This window comes from Peromyscus leucopus, chromosome 2 (assembly GCF_004664715.2).
Source record: "Peromyscus leucopus breed LL Stock chromosome 2, UCI_PerLeu_2.1, whole genome shotgun sequence".
Lineage (NCBI taxonomy): Eukaryota > Metazoa > Chordata > Mammalia > Rodentia > Cricetidae > Peromyscus > Peromyscus leucopus.
The window spans coordinates 109,459,479-109,480,044 of NC_051064.1; the positions used below are offsets into that span (position 1 = coordinate 109,459,479).

General features: G+C 54.6%; 1 protein-coding gene across 2 annotated transcripts; it reads right to left on the minus strand.

The window, feature by feature from the left end:
* Positions 1 to 144: 144 nt before the first annotated feature.
* Positions 145 to 19,730, minus strand: Pcsk9 (proprotein convertase subtilisin/kexin type 9). Of its 2 annotated transcripts, none has more exons than XM_028888024.2 (12): positions 19,244 to 19,730; positions 14,532 to 14,723; positions 12,315 to 12,438; positions 10,884 to 11,017; positions 10,549 to 10,690; positions 7,625 to 7,821; positions 6,636 to 6,819; positions 5,658 to 5,831; positions 5,282 to 5,430; positions 4,542 to 4,719; positions 2,885 to 3,066; positions 145 to 1,554 (listed from the first exon to the last, which is right to left on the minus strand). In XM_028888024.2, the coding sequence occupies exons 1-12, from the start codon at positions 19,445 to 19,447 to the stop codon at positions 1,339 to 1,341; spliced, it is 2,076 nt and encodes a 691-aa protein (XP_028743857.1). In that variant the 5' UTR covers positions 19,448 to 19,730; the 3' UTR covers positions 145 to 1,338. The 2 variants fall into 2 exon arrangements, with proteins under 2 accessions (XP_028743857.1, XP_037058664.1); XM_037202769.1 differs by having other exon boundaries at positions 12,303 to 12,438.
* Positions 19,731 to 20,566: the final 836 nt, after the last annotated feature.

Below are 20,566 nucleotides of genomic sequence, written 5' to 3' on the forward strand. Positions count from 1 at the left end.
AGAGATCTGGGAGCATGCTTCATTTCAGATCAGGAGCAACTATGGTCTGCTTGCAGAAACACCCACAGACTCATGAGTGGATGAGTCCATGAAGACTGCTGAGTCCTGCAGCTGCCACTAGGTAGAGAAGGCTGACAGAGGGGCTGGGGACTGGGTGTGCTGGTAGGCAGGAGCCACGAAGAATCTAGAATGCTTGAAGGGAATGAGGTGCCCCAAGACAGTACCAGGACTCTGAGGAGTCGGGGGGCTATGGGAAGACAGTCACTATGTTCCTAGAATGGGCACAAGGAGAGCATTCCCATTACAGGCCTGTGCACCCCACCATCCAGCAGATAGCTGTGCCTGGTAAGTAGGCAGCCTCTTCAGTGCAGGCAGTCACGTCAGCTGCTTTTATTCTGAAAACTCACTACATAATAAAAACTCTACAAAACCCAGAATAAATATCAAGTTACAAAAGCAGTGCCAATGGGAAAGCTTATATAAAAAGGAGGAAACGCCAAGAGGACAGAGGTGTCTGTTCTTGTCAGCCTGTGTGGCCTGTCGCTCCTCCGTTCTCCACAGTCCGTGCGCGTGAAGCTCAGGGAGTCATGGGGAGGGCCTGCCCTAGGGAGCGATCCAGGAACCGCTGCTGAGGCGTGGACTGGCCTCCGTCTCCTTTCAGAAATAGCGTGCCCAGCCTGGCACTGCCAAGAGGCATGGCGTCAGGACCAGCCACTCTGGATGTACATCCTGACACCACTGGCTGTGTGATATCACCAGGCACGCCCCCCTCTGGTCCTGTCTTCTTTCTCCATAAAGTGAGGCTGCCGGTCTTCACTGTGCAGGGTAGTAGAGGGGGTGGGGTGAGGTGGAGTCAGCACTGTGTGGCTCCCAGGTGCAGTCAGCTGGGGGCTCACAACCAGGCAGCCTGAGCAGGGCCGAAGCCTGGGGTCAACAGATAGAGGGCATCTGGAAGATACAGGCATGGCCTCACAGCTGGATCCACCACCGGCTAGATGTCATCACTCCTAGAGGTGTGCAGAACTGATCCAAATTCAATCAGGGAGCCCAAAATAGTGTCTCCAATGTGAGCAGGCTGTGAGGGGTCCCAGCAGCTTTCACACTCAGTTCCCCAGTCTGGCACTTGAGCTCCAAGGATCTCCCTCATCACCTTCCTACAGGACAGATACACTGGAACAGCTGGCCGGACTGGAGCTGACCACCACTTAACCTCTCTGATGGTAGAGTGCCAAGCTTCCCTACACAGACACCAGGAAGGGGTATCCAGGGTGAGACATCAAGTTCTCCCAGGCAGGTATATCTGCACCCAGGCGCAGGCACCATCCCGGCCTGAGACCGTCACTGGTGAGCCCAGGAGGCCTTTGCTGAAGGCCGACTCCGGCAGCAGATGGCAGCAGCTACTGTGGCTTCCTCACCGGCCCTGCCTGCCACGTCGGTGTCACGGCTTCTTGCCACACACATGTTGTCCACGGCGTAGGCCCCCAGAGTGACGGATGCCCCAGAGAGAACATTGCATCCAGTCAGGGTCCAGCCTGCCTCACAGGCCACGGTGACCTGCCGGCGGAGTCCAGAGAAAGAAAGTTCATGACTGGGACTTGTGACTGTCCAAGCTCCACTGCCTTTCAGGCCCAGGCAGGGCTGCAATGACCAACACACTCCCCCCAAGTTAGCTGGACTTCTAACTCAGCCTCCTTCCCATCCTCCGAGTCGGCACCTCTGCAGCCCTCCATCCCAGCTCCCACTGAGGCTCAACAGAAGCCTCGGACCCATTCTTCCACCTCACCCACACCCAGACCTGCAGCATCTCCCCCATCTCCCACCCTAGCCTAGGCCCTTACTGCCTAGGTCTGGACCAGTACGTGTTCCCTGCCTCCTCTTCACAGTTCAGCTGTGCGCCTGGTCAAGGCCCAGGTCAGAACACCCTCAACCTCACATGGCACATCACTCAGCAATCCCTAAGGCCTGCTGGCCCTTAAGCCCCACCCTGTGCTTTCTCCACACTTGAGTCCCACCCTGCCGTAGGCCTGGATGATCCTGTCACCCCTCTTGGCCTTAGCTGCTTCCTCTGCCAGAAACACTGTTCCTGGTGAAGGCCCCATCCCACCCCAAGGCTGTCTCAACCCACCACTCTCTCTGCTCCTTTTTCCTCCACCTTATCCTCTTGGTATTTTTTGTAGTTTCCTGAGTTTACTGTCTGCTCCCACCAGAACGGACACTCCTCGTGGGCTAAGCAGGAACCTCTCTCTACCCAGTTTCTTCCCCTAGGACCTGGACCAACAGGGAGCCAGCATCTCTGGGTACCTGCGCTCACTGACAGATAAAGCAGAACTGAGGGTCCCCTTCGTGGAGCAGCTTTGAGCCTCACTCTGACCCCACCCCCTGGAGCTTTGTAAAGGAGGGGCCCTCCTGCCTCAGGCTCCTTAAAAAGCAAGCTGTCAGGCCTTGGCCCTCTTCCCAGGGCTCTTCCTTCCCTCCCTCAGCCTTCACGTACTCAGCTGTCCCCCCATGACACCTGCATCGCTCTGTCCAGATGCTGCAGAGCCCCTGCGCCAGCTGCCTCCCAGCAGCCTTAATAATGTCGGAGACAGAAAGTACTCAGGCACTGTGTTCCTTTCCCACGCGCCATGGCCATGTGTGCTTTCAGAGCGGAGCAGGGTGGGCACCGAGCCTTGCTTATCTGGACAAGAGCAAACGCAGCCCAGCCTGCCATGCGCAAACACACACACACACACACACACACACACACACACACACACACACACACACTGAACATACAACAGTAAAAGCTGCCTGGCCCATCCACCCCTACCTTGACACAGAATAGCATGGGGCGCCACCAACACAGGCAGCCACCCCACGGACCCAGGCACCTCCAACCCCTTACCTGCTCTGTAGGGCCTGAGACCCCATGCTCCTTGATTTTGCACTCCAGGCCTGGGGCATGGCAGCAGGAAGCATGGACGCTGGCCTCCCGGTGGCCAACGCACTGGCCAGGCTGATGTCTGGGCCTCAGCAGAGCCGGCCGCTGGACCCCAATGTCTTCCACCTCCCAGTGGAAGCTGCAGCCTAGAACAGAGGGCGTCCGGCTCAGACACCACGATTCTGTGGGCCTCCTGTCTTTCTGACCCCATCTACTCGGAGTAGAACAGTCGCTGGTTTGAGCAGCAGGATCCTGGATTTTCACTTCTGCCGCTGACCATCTGCGTGGTCTTGGCAGAGCCATTCCACCTCTTGGAGCCTTGCTTTCTTAAGAAAAGCATGGGATGGGGGTCCTCCGCTGAGGTACTCAGAGCCTCTGAGTTCCTTCCCCCTCCTACCACCAAAAGTTAAGGTGTGAGCCCAGGTCTGCCTGGGACACCTAGGGACTCCCTCTGGTCTTGGGAGTAAGGGACACCACCAGCTACAGAACCATGGATAGCGGCCACTCAGCCTCAGTTTCCCTTTAGTACCATTTCGAGCACAAGAGCACAGAGACACTGTGAAGAGGAACGGAGGCCATATGTGTGAAGTCCCAGCATATGACCTATGCATGGCAAAGACTGCATGTTACAGTGTTGGGGACCAGAGTCCTCTGTGTCCTAGCTACGGGACCTCAGTAGAGCCACCCTACCTGGAGGGACAGCTCCCTTCGCTGGCGAGTGGAGCTCTGCTGGGCAGCAGATAGAGAAGGTCCAAGGCTTTCACTGCTCTGAATATGCCCTGGGGCTTAGCTGTTGACTCCCAAATCCAAAAGAGAGCAGCACAGAGGTGTGACCAACAGGACCAGGGAACCTTGCCACGTCCAGTCTGCAGCCACCCACTGGGCTCGCCTGCACCCTGCAGACCCATTCTGTGCCAGAGCTCTGACCACCCCACCCTTCGCTCTGGAGCCCTCAGTGGCTCCCCAGCCTGCAGTCCACTAGAATCTGCCCCTGAGCGAGCCATTCCCAGCGCGTCCCACCCCTTCATGCCCTCTCTAACATCCTCCATCCGTGCAGGACTGCTCCGTCTCCTGACCTTACAGCCCCCGTCCCCGAATGGCACTCAAGGTCTTCGCCTGCGTTTTCTACTACTTGCCTGGGAATGTTTCTGACAGTGACCATTATGCTCCCTAACCCAGATGCAGGGCAGTGAGATGACAAGGACAGCTAATGCCCCTTGTCCCAGGACCAGGCTACCTGCTTGGTATACATACACCCTTTGCACTCCAGGATGAGGAAACCGAGCACAGGGCTGATCAAGAACTTGATCCCGCTGCCGAGTGCAAGAATTCAAACTGAGGTTGCCCCCTTGGAGACAGGCCTCAGAGCCTTCCCTTGGTTGGCACTAGGCACCCTCAGCCTGTGCCCTACCTCACCCTGCCATTAACACCCCTGAGGAGGCACTGGCTCCATCCCTCTCTTGAGAAGGAAGCCGAGAAGAAAGAGGATCACACCACATGGAAGGAGTGGAGGCCGGCTTGAAGTGGGCCCTGGATCTCGGGTTCTGGAGGACCAGGCTCTGGGCGGAGTCAAGCACTTCAGAACAGGGCCTCTTTCTCCCGGCTTGGACTGGACTCCTACCTGTGAGGACGTGATCCTCCTGGTGGCAGTGAGCACGGGTCTCCAGGCTAGCTCTGGCTGCAGGCGTGGTGTGGACGCTACAGTTGGCACGGGGAAGCAGGCAGCACCTAGCAACAGCGTAGACCCCCTCACCTCCAAATGCATTGAGGGCCTTGCAGACCTGCTGCCCCCCTGTAGCCTGAGGGCCACAGAAAAACAAGAACCAGTAAGAAAAGAATACAAGGCTGGGACAAAGGGACACAGGCACCCAGCTGGGACCGGTGGAGGCCTCAGTATCATCCTTATCCCCACTGCTCTAGAGACAAGGCGCTCACCCAGGCCCAAGACAAACTTCTATCTCCAGGCAGCTCCGTATAAAATTTCCAGACAGACTCTGCTTCCAAGTGGAGACATTGGGTGGCTGACACACCAGCTCCAGCTCCGGCCTGGAAAGCATCCCAGGAGCTGTCCCTAGGACCTGGCCCTCCTGGTCAGGTGGTGCCCTCCAACCAAACAGCGTCACACAGCATCTGCATGCCCCTCACCCCGACTCCAGAGACCAACACAGTGAAGTAGCTCTTAAGACATTCCAGCACAAGGCCCTGCCTGCATGCCCCATGGGCACTGCCCATCCTGGATGTGGATCTCTGGCCACACCTTTAAGCCTGAAAAATGGGAACTAGAAGACAACTCAGGGGCCAAGCAGCTGCAGCGGCTGAAGGCTGGGGCTGGTGGGGGATAGACACAAAGAGCCAGGGTACCTCAATCCGATCACCCCGTCGCCTCCCGCTCCAGGAGAGGCTGGAACAGCTCAGCAGCTCCTCTTCTGTGGCACAGTGGGCTGTGGCAGTAGCTGTCCGTGTGGGCCCCGAGGGTGCTGACCACACTGTCCTGCAGAGCAGCTGCCCGCCTGCAACAAGTGATGAGTAGACCAGATGAGTAGGGTCTTGGGATGTTAAGGAAAGCCTCGGTTGATGGCAGGAAAGAGGGGCCTTCGATCTCACTGTTTTCCCATGGAAATACATCATGGAAATGTCAGCAAGCCCTTCCAGAGCCTCCGCCCTTAAACTATAGCCAAGGAATGAAAACCCTTGAACCAGGAAGGGGACAGTGTGCCCTCCCTGCCGCCCTGCTCACCGGCCACATGAGTGCTGGGGGGCAGTGTGGCCACCAGGTTGGGGGTCAGCACCCGCTGATCTTCAGGGAACCAGGCCATGTTGATGACGTCTTTGGTAGAGAAGTGGATCAGCCTCTGCCGCAGCTCGGCCAAAGTGAGCTCTGGCTCCAGAGTCAGCATCATGGCTACAATGCCTGGGGTTGCAGAATTAGAGAAGGTGGGTGGCCCTTCCCAACCATAGGACTCCTGCCCGGGTGCATATGAAGGAACAAACACATGCATGCACATACATTTCATGCACTTGCACACATACAAAAGCTGCTCATCTGGAAATTTAAGTATCTGAGACCCCTCCCTCACTTGGTGAAAATCAGGTGAGAAAACGTCCTCTCCTGCCTATGGGCCTCAGCAACTGCAGATGTTTGCTAGGTGAAGCCATCCACCATATCCCACATCCAACTCCTCCAGGGAGGCTTCCCTGACCCCAAGGCTGTACAGGTACCTTGGTGGGGTTCCCCCTAAGAGAGCCCTGACTACTTTCTATTCCATTTATTTGTACACCTTTCCCTGGTACACTCAGTGTTCTTCAGGACATTGTGATAGTTTGATTCTTAAATGCCCCCCAAAAAACCCTGTATGTTGAAGGCTTGGTCACTGGAGGAGACAGAACTTCCAGAAGATGTGGTCCTAATAGAAATAGGTTATTGGGGGTGTGTCGTAGGTCAAAAGACCTCTTTGCTGAGCAGTTTCGCTCTGCCACACATTCCCCACCATGGCACACCCTAAAATAAAGGTGCCCAGTGAGTGTGAGCTGAACCTCAAGTCAAAGCGACTCCTCCTCAGACACTACCACACTGACAGAAAGCTGCTCACCACAGGCACCATCAGGTCACCCTCACATTTGCCCTCAGGCACAGGACCTGTCCCAGAGGGTCAGGGTACAGACCCTGCCGCCTGCCAAAGGGCCATGATGGCAGGAGGGTGGGGTGGAGACTCACCAGCCACGTGGGCAGCAGCCTGTGACGTCCCGCTCTGGGACGTGAAGCAGGTGCTGCAGTCACTGGAGGCACCAATGATGTCCTTCCCGGGAGCAAAGAGGTCCACACAGCGGCCAAAGTTGGTCCCCAAGGTCCCCAGGGTGACTGGCTGGTCCCGGACATTGGTGGCCCCAACTGTGATGACCTGGCAAGGTGAGGAGGTGGGTAGCAGAGAAAAGAAGAGGGTCATGGTGGGGGTAGGAGGTCTTGCCTCTGGAGGAGCTAACACCAGCTCCCACATATGTCCCACTGGAATGCTGTCCCCTATGAGAAATGCAGCTCCTCGGGGGGAAACACTGGCATTTCGCCTTAGCCAGGGCTGCCCACCATGTGCCAGACCCCATTCCTGAGTCCCTGTGGAGCCCATGTTCTCGTGAGGAGACTGGGTAGGTAGGAAGGGTTCTTCTGTCAGGCAGGCATGGTACTGTGTAGAAGCCTAGAACAGGCAAGATGGAGGAGACAGGCGGGGCCTTAGCGATGTTAAATTCAGCAGTTTGGTAAGCTGAGGTGGTGAGGGAGGCAGGCTGGGTTTTGGGAGGCCTTGAACTGAGACAGGTGCCTCCCTCCTCAGCACTCCCAGCATTAATAGTCCACCGCGTAACAGATGCCCTGCAGGTGTCCCTCAGATGAGGATGGACCCGCTGGACTGTCAGCTCCTCCAGGAAAGCCCCTCCCAGGATGCACCTGCCACAGCCAATGACATGGTAGATACTCTGATGGTCGTGACATGAGGGCTTTGGTACTGGCAGTAACCCCCAATCTCACTGGGGCCAGTTATGAGTAAAGAGCTGGACAATGAGGAGGGACGTTAAGGGATTGGACAGGACAGTGGGTTAACGTGGGGAAGACATGAGTCCCCCAGGGGTCCACTTGGGAGCTCAGCCAGCGAGGGGGCGGGACATCTGCCACCTTCCCTTTGTTCTGGGGGAACGGCACTGACTGGCACCTACCTCTGGTGCAGAGGCTGGGGAGTAGAGGCAGGCATCATCCCGGAAGTTGCCAGCTGCAGCAACCAACACTACCCCAGTCCTTGCCAGGCGCTGGCAGGCAGTGTTGAGGATCCTGCTATACCCACCCGCCAGGGGCAGCAGGACTACTACTGGCCCTGAAGGCTGGACTAGCTGGCTTTTCCAAATAAACTCCAGACCTGCAAAAAAACAAAAAAACAAAAGAAAAAAAAAACCCTAGTTCTTTCCCTCAGAGGCACAGTGTGATGGATCACTTTGTGGTAGTTTGGTGTCCTATTGCTTAACCAATTAGGACAATTAATTAATGCAATACCTTATTGCAGTATTGTTTTTATCTGACTGATATTTAAATCATTTACTCACTTTCTTGGAGTAAAGAGGATGACTTCCACAACATTGGTTGGCCTCACCCAATCTGTTGAATACCTTGAGAGAAAAAGCCTGGGTCCCTGAAGGAGGAATTCTGCCCCTAGACTTCAGTTTAGACCAAAAACTAAAGGAGCTCCGTGTTCCCCAGAACTACATGCTAAGACGTCATTGCTGAAAACACCACACACTTTGGTTGCAGGGTGTGATGGCCATTCTTGGTTGTCAACTACATCTGGAATTAACTAAAACCCGAAAATGGAGGGCATACCTATGCGGGATTGTTGCTGAATTTGAAGTGGCAAGATCTACTTCTAATCCAGATCTTTGAGGTGGGAAGACACATCTTTAATCCAGATCTTTTGAGTTGGAAAAATCCACCTCTAACCTGGGCCACGCCTTCTGCTGGAAGCCTGTGTAAGGCCATTGAAGGAAGTGTCTGCTCTTTGCCTGCTTGCTCTCTCCTCACTAGCAAGTGATTCCTTCACTGCATTAGAGCCTACTTCTTTGGGATTCCAACATCTACTGAAGACCAGCTGAGACATCCAGCCTCGTGGACCGAGCAACTACTGGATTCTTGGACTTTCCATTCATAGTCACCATTGTTGGTTAGCTGCCCTGTAAGTCATTCTTACAGGTCCTCTATATATGTAAAGAGAGATTCTTTCTGTAAGTTAGGTTACTGGAGAGAACCCTGACTAATGCACAGGACATAGAGAAATCAAGCTGGAACGGAGTTAGAAGCTTCCTCCCTGCTGCCTTCTCTACCCTCGCCATACCCTAACCTGGACCTGCCTAACCCAGCTGTCCCTGTCCTAACAGCTTCATTCCTGTTCAGGCTCCTGTTCTGTCGCACACAGTATGGCCACGCCAACCTCTCAGAACCTTCTAGATCCAGGTGTCCCGGGGGGGGGGGGGCAGTGACTGAGCTGGGAACTGGAGTCCAGGACCATATTCCTAAGGGTTGGCTGGTGAGGCCCCTCCCACCAGGAGGAGGTAAGGGGCAGTGAACTAGACACAGGAGTGTAGGTGACATTTATGATTACCACTGGCTATCAGGTCCTGGCTTGTGTAGAACTGCTTAGACCTGACCCCTTTACCCCTTCAGCTTCATACAGAGGACCCTGTGGCCAGGGTGGACGTAACAGTTCCCTCATGCTGGCCCACCCTCCCCAGTAATGTCCTAGGAGCTTTCTATGCACTGGTGGGGGCCTGGAAGAGGGGAACATTCTCCCACAAGAAGCCCTCCAGAGGCCGCAGCCTGGCCTGTGTAAGGACTTCCAGGAAATGAGCAGGCTTTCTCTACACGGTGGCCTTCAGGGTGGCGAGCTGGACTGGGGTTAGTCAATAAGGGGGTGGGGCCGGCACAAGAGGTCACCGATGGGACAGAGGCTATTGATTTAGATGTGGGTCAATGACTGTGCTCTAAAGTCCCAGGCACGGGGCTGGAAAGATGACTCAGTGATCCAGAGCACGCGATGCTCTCGGAGAGGACCAGGGTTCAGATCCCAGCATCTACATGGTAGCTCACAACCAACTGTACTCCCGTTCCAGAGGATTTGACCCCCTTTTCTGACCTCTGTGGGCACCAGGTATGTACCTGACACACACACACACATACATGCAGGCAAAACATTCATGCTCATAAAAATGAATGAATGAATGAATGATGGATGGGTGGGTGGGTGGGTGGGTGGGTGGGTGGATGGATGGATGGATGGATGGATGGATGGATGGATGGATAGATAGATAGATAGATAGATAGATAGATAGATAGATAGATAGATAGATAGATAGATAGATAGATAACAGCTGAAGTCCCAGGCAGGGCTCATGGACCAAGCTGGCTCCCATATGCTGCCTGAGCCAGCTCAGGGCCAACATCTGACTGTTTGGTGACAGTCAAACCATTAACTAGCTGCTCCTTCCCCAGAGGCTGGTCGGCTTCTGCTGTGGGCCCCGGCCAAGTCACCCTCTCTGGCTGGGATTCCTGACTGTGTAACAACCATCTCATGCCAGCTGCAGGGTTGTCTGCCAAGCCTTGCACTCAAGTGCCCAGCACAGTGAGACGCAGTAAGCCAGTACTCCCTCCCTCCCTCTCCCCTACCTACACACCAAAGTTCTAGCCCTCTGGGTACCCGCTGGAGTGGACTGACAGAGTAAGCTGCAGAAGTCTGGAAAGATCTGCTGCAGTCCCTCCACCAAGTGCGCGCCCTGGCTCTGGTGGTAGGCACACAGATGGGGAAAGATGGCTTCTACCACCTCAGGGCTCCACGAGTCTAATGCGGCGTGAGGAACGACAGTCATGTAAAGACACTGCCAAAGAGAACAGTGGGGAGCTGTGGAAGAGCCCAGAGACCCATCTGGCATGAGCCCGGTCCCCTCCCAAGCCTCAGTTTCCCCCCTGCATTCTCCATCTCTGGGACCATGCCAACTCTATCACCCTCAACGGTAGCAGAGACCACCTGACTACGAGACCTTGGTTCCTGCTAAGCTTTGGCCAGCTTCACACAGAGGGCAGAACCCAGAGTGCCACTCACCTACGAGGGTGCTGCTGACTGTGCCCTTCCCTTGACAGTTGAGCACACGCAGACTGCGCAGGCTGGTGCCCTTGGCCACACCAGCATCCCGGCCGCCGACCACGCCTGCCAGGTGGGTGCCGTGGCTGTCGCACTTGCTCGCCTGCTCAGTCAACACAGGGGTCATGTGAGACGACTTTACTCACCCCGTGATATATCAGTAGATGCCTGGACAGACCGACATCCCACCCCACAAATAGCAGGGGAAGTCAGGCAGTGCTGACGTGATTCTCCGGGGGTGGCACCTCTGCCCACCTCCACCCACCTCTGAGATGAAGTCAGAGAGAGACACTCACCTGCCTGTGGAAGCGTGTCCCATCCTCCTCGGGCACGCTGTTGAAGTCAGTGATGGTGACCCTGCCCTCAATTTCCCGATGGTCACTCTGGATGCTGGTGTCTAAGAGATATACCTCCACCTGGCCACTTCCATCTTCCCGGGGCAGCATTCGTGGGAGGGGAGAAGAGTCGTGGGGGTAAGGTTATTGCTCATGTACTGAGCTGTCCACCCCCCTACAGATTAGACAGCTCATGGAATCTCCCCACGCTCTTTGCAAGCTGCATGTTACTGAGTCTGTTTTACCGCAAGGAGTGAGGCACGGAGAGAGCAGGGAGCTGCCCAGTGCCTGAAGCCTCGGGGACTAGAGAGTCGATGATTCAATGACTGGAGCATGTGTTGCTCTTGGAAAGGAACTAGGTTCTGTTCCCAGCACCCACATGCTACCCAACAACCATGTGTAACCTCAGTTCCAGAAGACACAGTGCCCTCTTCTAGCCTCTGTGAACACTGTACATGCATTCAGACGAAACACTGATACACATGAAATAAAAATGAATGAATCTTTTTTTAAAAAAATTCATCCTGGGGCTGGGGATACGGTTAAGTCTGAGAGTACTTTCCTAGCAGGCCTTAGGCCAACTTCAGTCCCTGGTAGGTATGGTAAGGGGACAGGGCAAGGTGTCCCAAAGGAAAAGGAACCTTAGCTTGCCACTCCCAGCCTGTGGCCTGGCACAGAGAGCCCTGTGGCTAACCCCAGGGCGCACTCTGGCTGGTTGGATGCAGCCTAAGAAGCTCGGACACTCCCAGCTACCAGGTTTCCTTGATCTCACCTAGTCCATGCCCCGTCTACTTAAGCCATAGATTAACCTTCCTTGCATACTAGAAGCTCCACAGGAGACAGACCCTTCAGACTCCACAGAACCCGATCCTTTCCCAAAGCAGGTACCCGTTAGCCTTTCTCGGCTCGGTATCTCTCACAATCCCACCAGACCCAGGCCACCTTCCTCCATCTCTGAAAGCAAGACCCACTAGGCAGAGGAGACCCAGTGACAGATGGAGGGAGCCTTCAGCAGCCTGATGGCACTGGAGGTGGGGGGCCAGGGGAGCCAGGAGACTAGATATCTAGATGGGAGCAGCGGAAGTGTGCTGTGTCTGTCCTACCGAGGGGTCTGCCCCAGTCTACAGGGCTGGGTATCCCACAGACAGTGGGTCAGTCAGGTCTAGCCTCTTCCCCGAGAGAGGTGAAGCATGGGGGGCCTATCAAGACTCAGAGGATGAAGCCCACAAGGATGAGAAGCTGGGGGGAGGGTCGTTTAAGGGAAGACTTGCATTCTGCATGGAGCAATGCAGAGAAGACAGAGGAGGTCAGTGCAGACTCTGGAGCCCCAGCAAGTGGGGAGGGGGCTCAGAGCAAAGCAAGTGGGGGCCGGAGGCTTACTGGGGATCTTACTGGAGGGGCTGTATTCCTCAGTCTGGTGCCCTGCTGGGATAATCCGCTCCAGGTTCCACGGGATGCTCTGGGCGAAGACAAAGGAGTCCTCCTCGATGTACTCCACGTGGGGTAACTGCAGGGCCTACAGAAGCCACAGAGCCATAGAACTTAGCTTCAAAAGCCCCTCAGTTAACAACAGCCCACATCAGTCCCACCTGAGCCAACTGCTTGTCCACATCTCCAATGCGCACCTACCCACATTGTCCCAAAGCCTCCCTCCTGGGGCCCAGAGTCAGACCAGGGGCCGGTGGCCTCACTCCTCTATGGTTAGGGAACACCGTTCTCTGTAACTACAGTGGCTGAATCCATAGGTCTGGCCAGAAGGATCTGGGCTCCTCCTCTCACCTGGGAGTCAGGTGGTCAGGAATCTTAGTGCCTAAATGTCACACTCAAATCAGGAAAGCCCTGCTAGTCATTTTGTGTCTGCCTCCATCCCCATCCTTGGCACTAAGCACAGCACTGGACTCCCAGGCAGAGGCCTCCAGTGTGTTCAGCTAACAGGAGGCATCCACATCAGTTAGATGAGAGAGGGCCTCTACCCTGCTCCTTAACCACGCCCACAGCAGTCCCATTCCCAGGTGCCATTCCTCCAGGCTTCAACATCCTCTCCTCATCCTCCCCTCCTGGAGGGGCAAGACATCTCTGGCGCCTCAGTAACCTACCAGTCAGTTTCATTACTTAACTAACATCTGCTTAAACACTCCACATTCAACTGGGGATGTTGGTACCTGTCTATAACACAAGCATTCCAGAAACAGAGTCGGGGAAACCATGAGTTTGAAGCCAGCTTGAACTACAGAGCATGACACTGTCTCAACCTATCCCTGTACAAAATAAAAGGAAGGAAGGAAGGAAGGAAGGAAGGAAGGAAGGAAGGAAGGAAGGAAGGAAGGAAGGAAGGAAATTCCACATTCTCCACCAGTCCTTAAATGACGGCTATCATCACTACATCTGACTTACAGTTAGTCCTGGGAGATAGAGACACCTGCTCTAAGTTAAATAAACTAATGGGACACTGAGCCGACCATGGCACCTTTTGAGATGCCAAGGCTCAAGTTCCCAGGCAAATTTCGTGGCCTGTACAAAGCTGGTTGCCCTGATCAGCAGGCGCCTGCCTGGCACCTGGCATTTCGGGTGTCTTATTCATCCCCCACTGTGCTGAGCGCACGGCACCAGCTAACTGCTCTGGCTTCAGCTGGTCCGTCTCCACCTTTGCTGTAACCCTGACGGAAAGGCTGGATCACCTTCACCTGCGGTCACAGAAGATGCCTGTTGACGTGCACAGCAGACAGACAGAAGGCACTGATTGATGTCCTCCTGCATGCTAGCCCTGTCCACACCCCATGAAGGCCTCACAGTCATTTAGTCACAAGACGTCAAGTCACTTTAAACCCTGGGGCAGCGGTGATCTGGGTGTGTGCATAGTGCACAATGGGGGCCTGGGCAAGGCCCTGAGCCCTGGTACCTACGTGTGTGCAGGAGGCTGAAGGCACCCAGTGGGGAAGGGAACTGGCATGCAGATGGGAACCTGGAGTGCCATGATGGAGGGAGAGCGGGAAGTAGCCTATGCCGCTTTCACCTCCTCCAGAAAAGAAAGGCGCAGCACTCAGGAGTGATGGAGAAGGACTACCCCTGTTCCAGAAGAGAAGAATCTGACACCTCTGACACTCTATAAGAGCTGGGGAGGCAGTAACACACACCTTTAATCCCAACACTGGGGAGACAGAGGCAGGTAGATCTCTGTGAGTTCGGGGTCAGCCTGGTCTACAGAACAAGTTCCAGGACAGTCAGGGCTACCCAGAGAAACCTGGTCTTGAAAAAAAAGAAACACACACACACACACAACAAACAAACAAAAAGAACCAATGTCCCAGGCCTTGTCCCCGTGGTTCCCAAAGGCAGTGAAAAAAGCAGACAGGCATGCCATTGGGTAGGGGCCAAGCTCTCCTGCTAGCTGCCTTGTGATCCTTCTGTCCTCCAATGAATGTAGACATGGCATTGGGACACAGCCAAGGTTACAAGGCAGCTATCGGGGAACCGGGAACCACTGCTGTGACCCAGGAAGAGTTCATAGGTATCACTGGTCCTGACTCAGCAGTGGGCATGCTAAGCTCAGTCTAGACATGGAAATGGAAGGCCGTCCCTCCTGGGAAGCGCCACGCCCAAGAGGCTCACCAGGCTCAGCAGGTCACTGCTCATCTTCACCAAGAAGCCAGGGAAGAGGTCATAGAAGATGTGCAGAACCTTGATGACATAGCCCCGGCGGGCAGCCCGGGTCTGCAGGCGATGGATGGCTTGTTCAATCTGCAGTCGCTGTGTCTTCTCGGTCAGCACCACCACATAGGTGCCTGGCAGCCTCCAGGCCTCCTGGTCCCCAGGGAGGAAGGGAAGCAGAGAACATGAGAGCTCCAGGAGACCCACAGTGACCCAGTGTAGCATTCATATGACAGACTTCCCCCACGCCATCTTTCGTGAACTGTGTTCCTGGAGAAGATCATTTAGTTCTCTGGGAGCAATGTCTCTGCCTGCCCAAGGAATACGTCAGGAAAGATCTTTCCTCTCCCCTCCTTAGCAATGTAGCTTAGGGCACATCTGGTGAGAGCAATAATTAATATGTATATTTCCCATGGTTTCTCTGTCCCTGCTTTGAACTCTGAACTATTCAAGTAAATACCCCACAGAATACTGATAAAAGGCTCTTGTAGAGCCTTGAGGCCCCTGGTTCTGTTGATTCTTGAGTTGCACTAATCATTGGCAGGTTGAAAGAGGTGGCACCCAAACAGGGACCTGACCAAAATATAGGGAATCTAATGAGAGGTATATGGCTTTGGAAAGCACCCAAGAATCTCACTCCAGGACACCAGGATAATCATGGGGCAAACCAAAAGCAAAAGAGATGACCACATGTGCTTATTGTACATGATGCTAAAAGCATGAAGGAGGAAAAAAAACAGATTTCTATGACCTGTCAGAATATATGGACACATACTGTTACTGGCTGCGACCATTGGGTCCATTGCACATAAAGCAATGGAAAAAGATGTTTTGTGTTATTTTAAACAAGCTCATGGCAGGGAGAGGTGACCCCATTAAATGTCTGGCCCCTTTTAATCTGATCACCTTAGTAATTCAGCCTTTGCAAACTACTCCTGTCCTATCAGCACAAGGAGAAACCACCAGACAGACAGCCTCTTCAGACAGAAGGGGGGCTGAAGGCTCAGCCCCTCCCCCCCCTCACTCCCAGTCTTCTGATTCAGAAGACAGAATGTCCTCTGCTAGCCCTTCCTCTGCTTCCCACGAGTTGGTGCTTTTGCATTATCCTGAGAGGTCCGGTTAGCTTAAAAGGAAGGATGCCGAGGCGTCCCTAACCTTGCCTTCGTGATCCCAGTGCATTTCCAACCCCTTGGGGGAGAGTGGATGATGTTTTTCCTCAGTGGGGGATATGTGCAAAGTATGAGCCTATTCCTTTTCCTATAGGACACTTGAGGGGTTTAAATGCGCCAAGTCCTCCATGCAGAGATGACCGGCCACACTAGTGGAAGCCCATGAACTGTGGACTGGTGGCTGTGGAGCCCCCATGGGACTGGACTAGGCCCTCTGGATACAGAAGTCAGTTGTTTGGCTCGAACTGTTTGGGGGGCACCCAGGCAGGGGGATCGGGATCCATCCCTGGTGCATGGGCAGGCTTCTGGGAATCTGGTGCCTGTGGTGTGACACCTTGCGCAGCCTTGGTGCAGTGGGAAGGGGCTTGGGCCTGCCTAGGCTCAGTGTGCTGGACTCTGCTGACTCCCCATGGGAGACCTTGATTTGGGGGATGTGGGGATGCGGGGTGGCTTGGGAGAGAGGGCTGGGGGTGGGAGGAGGGAGGAGGGGGGATCTGTGGGTGGTATGTGGAGTGAGTAGAAAATTTCTTAATAAAGAAAAATGAAACAAATAAATGTGCCAAGTCCTGATCTGAAGCTACATCTCCCTATACTTTGGAATTCCTGAGAGGGATAGCTGAAACAGAGCACCTTGTACCCCATGACTGGGACACGCTGGCCAGGGCTTGCTTAAAACCTGCTAACTCCCTTCAATTCAGGATTGGTGGCATAAAAAGACTGTTAATCAAACAGCATAAAATCAAAATGCTAACTCTTCTATGGTGATCGTCACGGGACAGGTGTCTTATGGGGTGAGGACAAAGGACTGGGTTTGAGAGACAAATGCATGACGATGATCAGACGGTGAATCATCAGAGACATAAAGATTTCCATGCCTGAAAGGATGTTTACATGACATCCTTGAATGCATAGCCTCCATTGCTAAGCATAGCCTCCATCTTCCCCAGGCCGTTCCTCTGGTGGCATTCCTCCCCGGGGAGTAAACAGTGCTCTATAGGAACGGAGTTCACACAACAGGAAAGTGTGGAAAGTCAGCTGTGTGCATGCTACATCCCAGTCCTGCCGCACAGCAGGACTGAAGCCAAGGAAACAGAACAGACACACTGCAAAGAGAAGGGATGAAATGGTGGCGAACACAAATCTCCCAGCTAAGCAACCATTTGTGTTACTGTGGTGTACAGGTTTTCAAACCTGGCAGTCAGCAGGGAGGGAAGGCATGGGCCACACGTGGCAGCCTCCACACCACACCCAGCCCTCTAGGTAATCCACCAAGGCCTGGCCACTCAGCTGACTCGACCCAAAGGCCTCTTGTGCCAGAGGCCTTCCTAGCCACACCTCCGTGTTCAGTGGCCCATCCAAGGTAACTCAATTTTTTCCTACCCAGCTCTGACTCCCCTCCAGCAGCAGCCCAAAGGAGAAAAGCCAGAGGCTTCAGACCTAAATCCCACCTCCAGCATTTACTAGCCCACCTCCAGTATTATTTCCTAGTCTTTTGGCCACTAGCAAATCACTCGGCCTCTTCAAACCCCAGATATCTCTTGTGTTACAGAGTCCATAACACACCCAGGATACACCTACAAAGGTGTTCCAAAGAGATGAGTGTGTTCAACACCTAACTGGGTGCTTGGCAAATGGGGGCAGAAGAGATGACCAGTAAAGTGAGCAAAATAACACCTCCAGACAGAGAGAAGAGTCAAAGGTGAAACTGTGAGGAAGAGGCCCATGCTGGAGAACCTTCCACAGATCCACTCCACCCAGTGGCTGAAGCCCAATCTCCATGCTCCTCCCTGGCCTCTGCTTCCACCCCCTCTGTGCCTTCACCGCCTACATCACCGCACATGCGCCTTTGACTCTAGCCAGAGAAGGCCAGTCCTCGGGGTCACTGGGGTTTTAGAAAGGCAGCAATGGGGGTTGGGAAGTGAGCTCAGGGGTGAGAGCAGCAAATGTCTGGATAGCCACATCCACACCGATGGAGTGATCGGAGATTATCAACAACCTTGAGTCCGATCAGGTCCAGCTTTACCATCAGGTAAACTATAAAGAATCTTTGGGGTTCAGAACATCTCAGATCTCAGAAGGCAGTGTAGGGGCTGCAGACACACGGGCCTTATTCCTCCTCTGCCTCCCCCAGCTCTGTACCTCCATTCATGCCACTTCCTCTCTAGCAGAAAATTCTCACGCCACCTTCATTCATTTGTCGAGCTCCTAGTTAGACTTCAAAGCTCCATCTCGAATGCCTGCTGCCCAGTGAAAAGCTACACATTGGGAGGGGCCTCTGCAACGGAATGAGAGCTTTCCTGGGAGCCAGGGGTACACCAAAGATCGGATTACAATTCCTTGCCAAAATTATTTTCATTCTAAATTTTATTCCCACAAAACATTCATTGAATGAATGAATAAGTAACCCTTTGGCCATTCCTGACCCCCTCAGACACACATTCACTTCTTCCCACTTGCCTCTCAAAATAGGGGACTCAGGGTTTCCTGTGAGCGTTGTTTTGGGGACAATGATGATTAGAAGTGTCTTATTTGTCTGTGGCAGGGCCTTGCTATGTGTAGCTCAGGCTGACCTTGAATTCACAATCCTTCTGCTTCAGCCTCCTGAGAGCCAAGATTACCGGCATGCTTGCCTCTAAAATGTCCTTTATCACCCTAGCCCATGACTCCATGTCCCTGTAGGTACAGAGCTCAGGGAACATCTAAGGAGTGTTTCTGAGTTAGGAGCCTGACATCCGCCCACCAGCACGCTGGCTGGCTGGGGCCCGGGAGCTCTGGGAAGCCCCCCTTCTCCCTTCTGCCCCAGTAGCAGCGGCCAGGTGGTCACACTGCAGCCGTCTATAGTCCCACAAGTGATCTCTTCCCTGGTTACATCCAGAGATCACCTAGGCAGTCACCTAAGGACCGTCACTTCCCTTTCAACGAAAGCTCCAGACAAAGGAACTGGACATCCAGAGCCAGGTGGGTGACTCCCGCCTCCAACCACAAGTCCATTTCCGAGCCGGGCAAAGTGGAACCCTGGGAAGATTAACTTAGAAAATTGCTCCACCTCAGGCAGGAGCTTCCTGTGGCCGCGAGCCAGGGACAGCTATGCCCAGGAAGCTGACCCCACCCACTCACTCACCCCAAGTCATTCAGCTCTTTCACCCTTTCCGTAGTACACGGCCCACAGAGCCCCCAACAGACACCCAGGATGACTGTCGGCATTGAGTTTAGAAAGATGTGCCCCTAGAGTTCTCAGCCTCCCCATGGTCTCCGGCCACCTTACTTCGAAGGACACCCTCTCTGCACCAGTAGCTCGCTCTCCGCCCCACACCTTGAAAAGTAAGCTTTTAGCACCCCCACCATGCGGCTACAAGGCGCAGCTAGCTGCATGCTGGATCTTGCCTCCCGCACCCCGGGGCTGCACTTTGAGACCGCCAGACGACTGGATGAGCAGAGAAGACCCTCGGAGAACACCACCCCAACCCCGAAGTGACACTGTTGCCTGGCACCCCTCGCCCGCACCTTAGAGCAACGACGGAAGGTGGCGGTGGCCACATGCGGGACCTCATCGGCCAGACCATCCTCCTGGGACCGGAGGGCTAGCATCAGCTCCTCGTAGTCGGCGTCCTCGTCCTGGGCACCGGCGCCCACCGGGCGCAGGAACAGCAACAGCAGCAGCAGTGGCGACAGCGGCCACCGCAGCCGCACAAAGCAGCGGGCGCCCATCGGGGAGAGGAGAGGTGGACGCGGCGGTGGGAAGGACGTGGATGTGCGGGACTCGGAGTACCGAGCACCGGATCGGGGGCTGCGGGCTGTGATGTCCCCGAGGCGCCAAACACCGACTCAGCCCTCCAGTCTCAGCCCGCCGTGCGTGCATCCACGTGAGGCCGAAAGCCTTCTAGGGTGTGGGTGCTGGACGCCTGGGGGCCGGGAGATCACGCCACCCCAAGCCCCATCGGAAGATCCTCTCGGATTAAACATTAACGGGGCCTGGGTACTAAAGGATCGGGTTTCGGCCTCGCCCTCCCCAGACAGCGTCAAATGACGTTCAGAGGAGAATGAAACCCCAAATCCTAATTGGGCTGCAGGCCGGGCCTGCCACATTCCCCCGCCTCTCATCTTCAGCCCTGGTGCCAAGTCAGAGCCATGCTGAGCCCACCTCTTCAGTGTTTCCGGGGTCTGCCAGCCACCCCCTTACTTCTCCCTCCAACAATATTAACTAACTTCCCCTGGACCCTCCTCCTTCCTGTGACCCACGACCTTAGTCCATATCGGATACAGACTCCTCACCGCCCACAGACTTCTCCCTACAGCCTGGATCCCCTCCCTGGCCGGCACCCCTCTGCTCCCATAGTCCACCTGGAGAAACTGCTTTCTTTGGGTTCCAGCTACACTCACCTCCAGGGACAAAGACTGCACATTTAAATCCTCAAAGATGCCAGACTCCACTGTAAGCACAAGGTGGGGGGATCCAAAGGTTCAGTCTGTGTCTGTTTGGGGATTTTGTTTTGTTTGTTTGTTTTTGTCTTGTTTTTCGTTTTTTTTTTGCACGTTGTAGCCAAGAACTCAATGGAGCAAGCTTTCCATGCACACTAACCATGCGCCGGGCAGGAGACGCGAAGGGGAGCCTGTGGCTCTGGTGTCAGAGCAGGTGCTACAGAGGGAAGGCACAGTGCCAGCCTCTCCTCGGAAGCAGGACTCCAAGCTGCTTCGGGATCGCAGTCTGCAGCTGCTCAACCGTGAATCCAGGTCCTGCAGTCTGAGGCAGCTGTCCATTGCAGCTTTGTCTTGACCTCACACCAGAGAATCCTCTGGAGTCGGCTAAGGGAAGGCCATGAGGCCAGT